At 48.9% G+C, this 12168-nt stretch overlaps 1 protein-coding gene across 7 annotated transcripts in view; it reads right to left on the bottom strand.

The window, feature by feature from the left end:
- The window catches only part of ZBTB37 (zinc finger and BTB domain containing 37), a 127176-nt gene that overhangs the window by 55896 nt on the left and 59112 nt on the right, over positions 1 to 12168 (bottom strand). For 5 of the 7 annotated variants that reach the window (XM_033916149.1, XM_033916150.1, XM_033916148.1 and 2 more), the window contains 2 exons: positions 7377 to 7409; positions 7252 to 7284 (listed from right to left, as the gene is read on the bottom strand). The exons of 1 other annotated variant lie outside the window; for it this stretch is intronic. In XM_033916149.1, coding sequence (XP_033772040.1) covers positions 7252 to 7284; positions 7377 to 7409 — 66 coding nt within the window. Of the gene's footprint in view, positions 1 to 6433; positions 6536 to 7251; positions 7285 to 7376; positions 7410 to 12168 lie in introns of those variants that run through there. One more of the 7 variants, XM_033916154.1, reaches the window with a different exon arrangement.

Genomic DNA, 12168 nt, shown 5'->3' with positions numbered 1-12168 from the left:
TGGATAATTATCAATTCTGCCTATTAGTACAATCTTTAGTTTTGTCTCAACTGGACTATTGCAATTTCACCTTTTTAGAATGCCCTAAATTTATAATAAATAAAAACTCCAAACATTACAGAATATAGCCATTAGATTAATCTTCAGATTGAAGAAAAGTGATAAGATTACACTGGCTACCTATAGAAGGGAGAATATTTTATAAATTCTATTGTATTCTATTTAAAATAGGTTTGGAGAAACTCCTGATTATATGTAATGTAATGTAATGTAATTTATTTCTTATATACCGCTACATCCGTTAGGTTCTAAGCGGTTTTCAGAAAATTACATTAAAATTATAAGTAAGAAAGGTACTTAGAAGTTCCCTAACTGTCCCGAAGGCTCACAATCTAACTAAAGTACCTAGAGAGTAATAAAGTGCAAAGTAAGGAAAGAGAAAAAATGATAAAATAATCAATCTAACAAAACTGTGTGCTTTGAAAGATAGAAGAGAAGAGAGAAAGGAATAGATGCAGAAGGAGGAACCGTTGAAAAAAAGAATTCTGGAGAAATTTAAATGATAGAAATATATATGCCACATCTTGTTAAATTCTCTAATAATCCATCTTTGAACCTAAGAAACAATGATACTTTTCGGTATCCAGTCATTAGGAACATTAGATACAATAGAACTTTTAATTCCACTTGGGCAAATCAAGCAGCATAACTGTGGAAAGCATTAACAACAATCTAATTTGAAATGTTTCAAAAAAGACCTAAAGACCTATCTATTTCATGAATTTGTTACTAATAAGTCCTAAATATTATAACACTAGTTTTTAATTTGTATCACTATAATTGCTTATGTAAACCACTGTGAACTTCATGGAGGTATTGGCAGTACACAAATAAAAATTGTCATATTATTTTTTGCCATAATGACCAACAAAACAAAAGCTGAACCTATAAAAGACCCCCCCTCCACATCCTAAACATCAGGGATACTTTTTTTTCTGCCGGGCAGGAGCGTAGAAAAAAAAAATTGATTCTGCTTCACCTCACCACTTGACCACCAGGGACCTAAGGTAGGTCTGCAGGAGGATTGGGAGAGGAGGGGTTGGGCTGGTAATCCAATTGCACAAGCAAAGTCATCATGAAGGAGGGAAGAATTGGCTCCTCGCACCACTGGACCACCAGGGCAGTACTGGAGACCTGTGGTGGATCCAGGAAGGGGGGAGCAGACTGGCTGCTTGGCTGCAGAGTCAGCAGACAGGACACTAGGGAAGGAAGGAGGGGTTGCTTCAGCCCTAGTATCGGCACCTGAATATAAACCATCAGTTTATATTTGAGTCAACCTTTTATCCTCCTTTTTTGGGGAACAAAGGTTACCTCAGTTTATAATCGGATTGGTATATATTCGAGTATAATGGTATTCAATTGTAAACCACTTTGGGTGAATCTCTTTATGAAAAGGCAGTTAACAAATCCCAATAAATAAAATAAAAATAATACCGTATTTTCTCGCATATAACACGCGCGTTATACGTGGTTTTTACGTACCGCGCACACCCTTGCGCGTTATACGCGTGAGCGCGTTGTACAAAATTTTTTTTACATAGTTCCCCCCCCTGACGTCCGATTCACCCCCCTCGCAGGACCGCTCGCACCCCCACCCCGAAGGACCGCTCGCATGCACCCGCACCCCCACCCTGAAGGACCGCTCGCACCCCCACAGCCTCCCGACCCCCCCCCCCATCATGTAGAAGCTCCTACCGGTGTCCTGCTGCTTCCTCTTGGCGGTCCAGACACCCGACACGATCGGGGAAAGAGGGAGCTCAAGCCCTCTTGCCCCAACCAACCGCGGCACCCCCGACATGATCGGGGCAAGAGGGAGCTGAAGCCCTCTTGCCCCCCCCCCGACTCCCCGACACGATCGGGGCAAAAGGGAGCCTAAGCCCTCTTGCCCCGCCGACTCCCCAACTCCCCGACAATATCGGGCCAGGAGGGAGCCCAAGTCCTCCTGGCCCTGGCGACCCCCCCCCCCCCCCCCGCTAGTTGTTCGGGCCAGGAGGGAGCCCAAACCCTCCTGGCCATGGCGACCCCCTACCCCCTACCCCCACCCCGCACTACATTACGGGCAGGAGGGATCCCAGGCCCTCCTGCCCTCGACGCAAACCCCCCTCCCCCCAACGACCGCCCCCCCAAGAACCTCCGACCGCCCCCCCAGCCGACCTGCGACCCCCCTGGCCGACCCCTACGACCCCCCCACCCCCCTTCCCCGTACCTTTGTGTAGTTGGCCAGACAGACAGGAGTCAAACTCGCCTGTCCGGCAGGCATCCAACGACGGAATGAGGCCGGATTGGCCCATCCGTCCCAAAGCTCCGCCTACTGGTGGGGCCTAAGGCGCCTGGGCCAATCAGAATAGGCCCGGGAGCCTTAGGTCCCACCTGGGGGCGGGGCCTGAGGCACATGGGCCCAACCCGACCATGTGCCCAAGGCCCCGCCCCCAGGAGGGACCTAAGGCTCCCGGGCCTATTCTGATTGGCCCAGGCGCCTTAGGCCCCACCAGTAGGCGGAGCTTTGGGACGGATGGGCCAATCCGGCCTCATTCCGTCGTTGGCTGCCTGCCGGACAGGTGGGTTTGGCTCCTGTCTGTCCGGCCAACTACACAAAGGTACGGGGAAGGGGGGTGGGGGTGTCGTGGGGGACGGCCAGGGGGGTCGCGAGTCGGCTTGGGGGGGCGGTCGTTGGGGGGAGGGGGGTTTGTGTCGAGGGCAGGAGGGCCTGGGATCCCTCCTGCCCGTAATGTAGTGCGGGGAGGGGGTCGCCGTGGCCAGGAGGGTTTGGGCTCCCTCCTGGCCCGAACAACTAGCCGGGGGGGGGGGGTCACCAGGGCCAGGAGGACTTGGGCTCCCTCCTGGCCCGATATTGTCGGGGAGTTGGGGAGTTGGCGGAGTAAGAGGGCTTGGGCTCCCTTTTGCCCGATGTGTCGGGGAGTCAGGGGGGGCAAGAGGGCTTGGGCTCCCTCTTGCCCCGATCGTGTCGGGGAGTCGGGACCGTCAAGAGGAAGCAGCAGGACACCGGTAGGAGCTTCTACATGATGGGGGGAGGGTTCGGGAGGCTGTGGGGGTGCGAGCGGTCTTTCAGGGTGGGGGTGCGGGTGGGAGTGCGTGCGAGCGGTCCTTCGGGGTGGGGGTGCGTGCGAGCGGTCCTTCGGGGTGGGGGTGGGAGCGGTCCTGCGAGGGGGGGTGGTGAATCGGACGACGGGGGGGGGCATCAGGTTTTCAGGGTGGGGACAGGACTTCAAGGGGGAGAGGAGAGTCGGGGCGGGCGAAAGGAGAGTCAGGGTGGCCAGATGAGAGTCGGGGCAGGTGAAAGGAGAGATGGGCAGCGACGGGAGAGTTGGGCAGCATGCGCGGTATACGGGTGTGCGTGGTATATAAAAATTTCTGTACATAAATTTGTGTTTTTCGCGCGCTATACCCGTGTGCGCGTTTTACACGGGTGCGCGTTATCTATGTGAAAATACGGTAATACATGGCCATCATGAATTTGGATAGGAAATCTACCCTAGAGGGCTCTAGAAGCATCAGGGTGCTTAGCTGAGTGGCATAGGGAAAAATAAGCTCTAACCACAGTGGCTGCTTGGACCCTGATGTGACATTCAAGATGATTCTTGCAAAGGCTCCAGCGCCAAGGCAAGGGAGGCTATACTGGCAGTGTGGAGCATGGCCTTGGATTGTAGACCTGCCCTGATCCTGAAGGACTCATACTGGGGCAGCAGGCAAGGTCGCAGCTCTGCCGCGATCCCAGGGCAGGCAGAAGGCACGATCGCAACCATACTGTGCACTTTCAGAGGGAGGCAAGTGGTCCAATTCCCCTCAATGGTGGCAATCAGCTGATTGCCGTCCACTGGGATATGTGGGAGAGAGGCACAGACTTTTGTGCATGCGCAGAAGGTGCTGGGACTAGGCCTGAGGCCCAAAGACTGATGTGGGAGTGTGCTGGAGAGAGCCAGGAAGAGCAGAAAGAGTCCAGGAGAGGAACAGAAGGCAGAGGGCAGATGAATGAACCCCAGTCTGGTGTGCACTTGGGTCTGGAAGAGCTGTTGGGCCCCATAAGTGTGGCGGCTGGGGAATGTCCAATAGGCTGAGAGACATGCTGGAAGACAGAGCCTGGCCCTAGAGGCAAGAAGGAGGAATAAAAGGCTGCAAGTTGTGGCAGAAACATGGTTGGACCCTGGCCAGGAGCAAGCCAGGTCTGAAGAGGCCTACGCAGGTCACAGAACAACTGGGAGGGTGTGCACAGTGATGTGCACGTGCGAGCCAGGAGGGCAGGAGCAGTGCGAGAGAGCTCAGGAAGGAGAATACTCGGATGTTCTGGAGGCATGAAAATCACGCCTCCTGATTGGTGGGCAATCCCAGAGAGAGAGTGTGTGAATGTGTTGGTGGAATGGGGGGCAGCCTTGAAGCCCAGAAGCTCTCGTGCCTTCATTGCTCCAGGCACAAGAGTGGAGAGTGCAGGAAAACAAACTGTGGCAAGATTTTTGAACTCCCTGAATCTTTAAAACAGTTCAGGAGAGGAGTGCTTTATCTGAGGACAGCCTAGGGACAAGGTATTGCAATCCTTTGTGGTGCTGTATGAATGTGTTTGTGTGTGAATGCATATGCATGTCTGTGGCGAGTGTGAATTCCACTAAATGGAGTGTGTGGTATGTTCAAGGAGAGACGTTTTGGCAGTTGGTTGATTTCAGTACTGGTAGTAGGATATTGCTTGGTTAGAGAAAGCTGTTAGTGTAATTTTATTGGTGTTTTGGAACATATGGGCCCAGATTCTGTAAACTGCATCCTGATTGTAGGCAGCTGTAGGCATCTTACAGCTGTCTAATCAGCCAATCAGGATGCATGTTTTTGTTTTAAAAAAGCTCCCCAGGCTGGTCGCCTACACTGGAGTCGTCTCTGAGAGAATAGGGAGACACGCAAGTCTGCCTAAGGCTAGGCATAGTCTTAGGCGAACCTAGGCGACTGTACGCGTCTTCCTAGGCCAACGGGAGATGCTTTCAAAATGCTGGTCTACATTGTAAGTAAATGCGGCCGCGATAAGTATAGTGGCCTCTGATAAGTATAACGATAAGTATAGCAGCTGCAATAAGTATAGTGTCCCCCCCCGAACGAACACAGCAGGAGGGATGCCCAATCCCTCCTACCTGGAACCCCCCCCAAATGAACACGGCAGGAGTGCCCAATCCCTCCTGCCGGAACCCCCCTCCCTCCCTCCATGGACCCCCCCCCCACTAACCTTAAATGTTGGTTGGCCGGGTCTTCCTACCATTTGTCCAGTAGGCCCACCTCTGTCGAAATGAGTCGAGCCTGTCCCTTTCTGGTGCATTGTGGGTGCACCAGGGAGGGGCCTAAGACCTGATTGGGCACCCTCCTGTTGGCGATATTCGGGGAGGGGGGGTTTCCGGGCAGGAGGGATTGGCCATCCCTCCTGCCGTATTCATTCAGGTGGATTGGGGGGGGGTGATTGGCGGTCGCAGCCGCTACACTTATGGCTGCAGGGAGATCCCTTGCCAAGATAAGTGTAGCAACCGCATCTACAATAACCTGATTGTCTAACTGGCGTCTGTAACATGGACGTTGGTTACAGAATCGGGTTTATTTTAGGCAGCCTTAGGCCCGATTCTATATAGGATGTCTTTCGGCTTCTGAGACCGGGCGTCTTATACAGAATCCGGGCTTTGGTGTCTGAGAAAATGGATTAAAAGCCAAATTAGATTTAAAAGTGTTTTTAGTCACTGGAAGTGGGTTTTTTTTTAGATTTGGCTAGTGGAAAACTTGAGTGAAGTTAAACTGAGTGGGAATTTTGAAGGTTTGAGGGCTCTGAAACATTTTTGATGTTTTTGGTGGGAGCTTGAGCTTAGGAAATATTTTAAAACAGGATTTACTATTAAAATACAGATTGGGAGGTGTTTAGCAATTGAAGTTCTTCAGAAATTGGTTTATTTTAAAGACAGTAACAGTAGAATGTGCAGCCCTGTTTGTAACACAGAAAGGGGTTTAATCTGAGTAGTGCTACAAAGGGTTCAGAGACCAGTAAATTGTTTTTAAACCACCTATGAATGCTTACCTGAGGGTTGGAACCTCTATTTTGGCTAGTAAAGACATTTTGTTTAAGATTTCCAGTGAATGTTAGAGAGAAACCTTGAAAGTTAAAAGCTGTTTATAGCTGTGCCTGTATAGAATCCTGGTACTTCCAAGAAGTGCTACAGAGTCGGCAGTCATACTTTAAGGTTGGCTGGATGAAAGCTGTGAGATTGTGGTAGTCACACTAAGGGTGGGAAATATACAGGGCAATCCTTAATTTATTTTTCTGGGTATAGCTAGCACATATAGGGAACAGCAGAAGAAGGAAAAACACAGAAAACATCACACAGGGAGCCAAGATTTTGTCTTATTGATTTATTTGGAGAAAGGCAGTAGGTACAATTCCAGCTCCAGCTTCAATTCCAGCTCCAGCTCAGAGCTCCTATGCAAGACAGCTGCGGTGGGCCTGAAGAAAAAGGTTTTATTTTATCTTCATGTTTATAAACATAGAAACATGATGGCAGATAAAGGCCAAATGGCCCATCTAGTCTGCCCATTAACAGTAATCATTATCTCTTTCTCTCTCCGAGAGATCCCATGTGCCTATGTCAGGCCCTTTCGAATTCAGACATAGGCTCTGTCTCCACCACCTCTTCTGGGAGACTGTTCCATGCATCTACCACCCTTTCTGTAAAAAAGTATTTCTTTAGACTACTCTGGAGCCTATCACCTCTTAATTTCATCCTATGCCCTCTCACTGCAGAATTTCCTTTCGAATTAAAGAGACTCAACTCATGCGCATATACATTGCGTAGGTATTTAAACGTCTCTATCATATCTCCCCTCTCCCACCTTTCCTCCAAAGTATACAGATTGAGATCTTTAAGTCTGTCCCCATACGCTTTATGATGAAGACCACATACCATTTTAGCAGCCTTCCTCTGGACCAACTCCATCTTTTTTATATCTTTTTGAAGGTGCAGCCTCTAGAATTGTACACAATATTCTAAATGAGGTCTCATCAAAAAGTCTTATACTGGCCATACCTCTCCCTATGCAACCTACCATCCTTCTATCTTTTTTTTTGGGACATTATTAGTCATTCTTAAAGCACTTAGTACATTATTTGGGGGGAAAAACACTGGAATGAAAGGAAATTTGTCCTAATTAAAGTAAACTTACCTGTAAAGGTCTAGTAACGCTAAAAACATCAGCCTGAAAGAGAAAATGGATATTATTTACTAAAGGCCTTAGCTAACAGCTTTGACATAAATAGATTGATTTTAAAGCATTTAAAATTAACTTACCTGAGTTTGCCTGAGTAAAATCTCCTGGTGAACCTAGAAAGAGAGAAAGAGAATTTTAAGTAAAGAATTTGAGCTAAGCATACAAAAGAATTAGGAAAGAGAAATACTTATCTGAGAAGCTCTAAGAAAAGGAAAAGTTAAGTTAAACTGAAACAGACAAAAAACACTTGTGTAGAACTTAATATTTAATTTTCACCAGTTAGAACATTGTTTTAATTGGCTTAACAAATTATATTTTGTGGTTTTAACTTGAATGCACTTTAATTGTTCTGAAAAGTTTTTTTTTTTTTAAATTCTGAATGCATTTTAATTGTTTGAAAGTCTTTTAATTGAGCCTGATTGTTTATATTTTTTTAAAGACATTGGTGCAATAAAATAATATATTTTTTAAAGAAATTTTTCTGTCTAGTTCTCTGGGTAACTGCTTCTCCACAGCTCTAACTTCAAATTTTAAATTGTTGTCTCATAAATTAATTTAAAAAAAACAGATATTATTTACTAAAGGCCTTAGCTAATAGCTTTTACATACAAAAGACTGATTTAAAAAAAAAATACTAACCTGAGTTTACTGAAGAGAAAGACAGAGAAACTTTAAAACAAAGATTCTAAGTTAAACTTAGTAAAGAAATACTAGAGTTAAGAAATACTTACCTGAGAAGCTATAAGAAAAGGAAAAGTTGTTAAGTTGAACCTGAAACAAATTGAAAACACTTGTGTAGCACTTTATGTTCCAAAAGTGAGTAATTTTCACCAGTTAGAATATTTTAATTAGCTTAACAAATTACATTCTGTGGTTTTAATCTGAACGCACATTAATTGTTCTGAAAAGTCTTTTCATTACCTGAATTTTGTTTGAAAGCCTTTTAAGTGACTCGGACAAGAGGTCATGGACTGAAACTGAGGAGCACCAGGCCCAGGACAAATATTAGGAAGTTCTGTTTCGCACAACGAGTGGTGGACGCTTGGAACGCTCTCCCTGAGGAGGTGGTGATGGAGACCAGCATTCTGGGTTTCAAGAGCAAGTTGGATGCACACCTTCTTGCAAATCACATTGGGGGATACGAGTAAACAAGGTTTCTCATCAGGGAACACCTGGCTTGGCCTCCGCGGGTGCGGGTCGCCAGACTGGATGGACCTAGAGTCTGATCCGGCGAAGCCATTTCTTATGTTCTTAAGTGAGCCTGATTTATATTTTTAAAGACATCTGTGCAATAAAATAATAATATCATTTATTTAAGAATTCTCCTGTCTGGTTCTCTGGGTATATGCTCCACAGCTCTCACTTAAAATTTCAAATAGTTATTTGGTAAATTAATTTAATTCAAAATATCCGCTGTGAGTTAGAATAGTCATAAGCTCTATCGTGGGGGAAACCTGAACAATCACTCATACCATGATAACATAGTTTGGAACATGAGGACAGTGCTGCTGGGCAGACTTTTACTATCTGTATCCCACAAATGATGAGATGGTTTGGATAGCCTGGAGTGAGCTTTGACAGCAACTACAGTATAGTCAAACCTTGAATTGCAAGTAACTTGGTATGCAAGTGTTTTGCAAGACAAGCAAAACATTTTATTACATTTTAAACTTGCAATACAAATACATACATCACAACATCAGAACTGAGCTTCTCTCTCTGACACTGCAAGAGTAGTGTAGTAGTAACTGTTCTAAACAGTGAATGTTCTAAACAAGCAAAGTCTTGCAATACAAGAACATACAGTATTTTGTATTAAAGTTTTTGGGTTGTGGAACGAATGACCGAGTTTCCATTATTTCTTATGGGGAAATTTGCTTTTGGAGTACAATCATGGTTTTAGAATGAATTATGTTTGTAAACCAAGGTTTTACTGTACTTGGAACCTTCTAACAGAACCGGGTAGACTTCTACGGTCTATGGCCCAGAAATATATTTTTTAAAAAGACGATTTACTTTAATTGTGAATTTATAATGTGTGTAAGTATTGGGCAGAATGGATGGACTGTTCATGTTTTTATCTGCTGTCATTTACTATGTTACCAGTTGCAGGAGCCCCAAGGAATTAAGTGCAAAAAAGGCAGAGCCCTCTAAAAGAAGAGGAGCCCGGTGACGCTATAAGCAGCAGGCTGCAAGGGAAAAACTCAAACATCCAAGATACTGAAATCAGTATTTTCTTTTATCCCAGGACAAGCAGGCATGATATTCTCACATGTGGGTGACGTCATCTACGGAGCCCCGATGCGGAAACATTTTCAAGCAAACTTGATTGAAGATTTAAGTTTGCTCTGCTGCTCCACGCATGTGTGCCTTCCTGCTCCACTAGGGGGCACATCCCCTCGTGGTCTCCAGTTCAAAATTTTCCGCTGAGCCTAGAAGTCGTGTTTTTTTCAGGCTCTGCCCCAACTGCCTTCTAGCACCGCAATTTTTTCTTGTTTTTCTCGATTTAGTCGCGGTGCGCGAGTTTTTTCGTATTTCAACTGTTCCTGCTTCGTTTTTCACCGACCCGGAGGCTTCCGGGTCACCGTGGCCGCGTGGCTACTCGAGCTGCGGCCAGTTTCGATTCTATGTCCCGGCCTTTGACCGGCTTTAAAAAGTGCTCCCGGTGCGAGCGGCTTCTTTCCATCACAGACCCGCATCGCCGGTGCATCCTCTGTCTGGGGGCCGCTCACCCAACTGACTCCTGCCCCCAGTGCGCTACTTTCCAGAACCGGGCCCTCCGTCGAAGGAAAGCCCGCTGGCGGATCTTTTCGCCCCGGACCAACCCTCTACCTCGGCCTTGAGGTCGGCCCTGGCCTTGACCTCGGTCCCGAATACCTCGGCATCGCCTCGAGACTCGAACCCGAAATCCTCGGGACAACAGAAAACCTCAGCTCCGGGTAAGTCCCCTCTTCCCTCTTCAGGTTCTGTACCAGCAAAGAAACCAGCCTTGGGGACACCGGCGACGCATGGCGGAAGTCCCATGCTTACAGCCTCGGCGAAGCCCTCCAAAGCCTTCGGGCCATGCCTCCACCACACGGGAATACTCTGATACGAGGTCGCCCCTGGTGGAGTGCACCGAGGCAGTGGACATGCCCTCGATGCTGTCCGTGCCCGTTTTCCAGGACCTACTCCGAGCGATGATCTCGTCGGAGCTGTCCGCTGCAATGGCTCATTTACAACCGGCCTCGACCTCGACCCCGCATGTGCCAGACCAGCCTGAGCCTCGCGTCGAGCCACCTCGAAGAAAAGCGCGCAAGCTTCGCCGCTTTCCATCCTCCTCGGACTCCTCACCGAGGCACCCGAGGCGCTCTCCCTCCACAGACCGCCGCGGTGCAAAACGTCGTGCTAAAACGACAGAAACCTCGAACCGCCGTACCTCCAAGAAGGCCCGGGGTTCCCACACTCTACGAGGCCGTTCACCTACACCTCGTACGGGACCGCTAAGGGTGACTGAGTTATCACTCTCCAACCCGCGCATCCTCCGAACTCCCCCTCGGACCGGGACTCCGACCCGAGGTTGCAGGCTTTCACCGGGGGAGTCCGGGTCGAGGTCACCGATTCGACATCGATCGGTACCCCGAACCCCGACATCGTCTCCGAGGGGCTCCTCGAGACGTCGGAGATCCACGACCCCGGAACACTTTCACAGTACTTCCCCGGTCTCGGAGCGTGGATTGGAACAGGAGCCTCGATACTCGAGAGAAGCCTCCCCATCCTTCTCCACCCGACGGAGGTCTCGTTCACCGACCCCGCACGGGGCCTCGGGAACATCTCGCCCATCCTTCACTCGCTTTGTCCAGGACATGGGCCACGCTTTGGACTTAGACCTCCAATCCGACTCCAGATACTCTAAGGAATACCTAGCGGAACTGGATATGCCATCACTGCCCAGAGAGTTCCTGTGCTTACCGCCTAACCCGGTACTCCAACAGGCCTTCTTCAGGAACCTGGAGACCCCCTACATGGTCACAGCCGTACCCTCCAAAATGGAGGCCAAGTACCGCACAGTACCCTACCCGGGATTCAAACAACCACAGCTCTCCCACCAGTCGCTGCTAGTAGAATCCTCCTTGAAAAAGGCCCACCCATCCCGGGTCTCAGCCGCTGTCCCCCCAGGCCGAGAAGGCCGAACCCTAGACAAGTTCGGCAGGAGACTATATCAAAATGCGATGATGGCCTCTAGGGTGCAAAGCTACACTTTCACCTTCACATCCTACCTCAAACACCTCATTGTACTATTGAGAGCCTTTGAGACTGACCTACCGGCCTCCCGCCAAGGAGTGTTTGGCCTGCTTTTAGAGTCCCTCTCCAACCTGCGCCTCCATCTATTCCACGCAGTCTACGATGGCTTCGAACTCTCCTCCAGAGAGGCAGCCTTTGCTATCGCCATGCGCCGACTAGCTTGGCTACGCCTGGTCGACATGGACCCCAACTTACAGGACCGGTTGGCTAACCTACCCTGCGTGGGAAAAGAACTGTTCGATGACACGATCGAGGCGGCTACAAAACGCCTCTCCGAACATGAACGCTCATTTGCCTCCCTCGTCCGGCAAAAACCTAAACCGCCCGCGCCCAGGCCGTTCAGGGCCCCTCCATGCCGCTACCCACAAAAATCCACCTCTCCCTTCTCGCGGCCGCCACCCAGGCGTCCGCAGGCCCACCACCGGGCCATGCCCAAGTCCCAACCACCTGCAACTTCCAAACCATCCCCGGGAGTCGCGGAAGGGGGCGGGCCCCCTCCGCCATAGCCCCAGGCCTCCTTCCCATCGGGGGTCGTCTCAAAGCCTTTTACCCTCACTGGGAACAAGTCACGTCGGACGCATGGGTCCT

Source organism: Geotrypetes seraphini, chromosome 12, assembly GCF_902459505.1.
Source record: "Geotrypetes seraphini chromosome 12, aGeoSer1.1, whole genome shotgun sequence".
NCBI lineage: Eukaryota > Metazoa > Chordata > Amphibia > Gymnophiona > Dermophiidae > Geotrypetes > Geotrypetes seraphini.
Note: the sequence above shows the minus strand (reverse complement) of the source record. Positions and strands in the feature narration are given on the sequence as shown.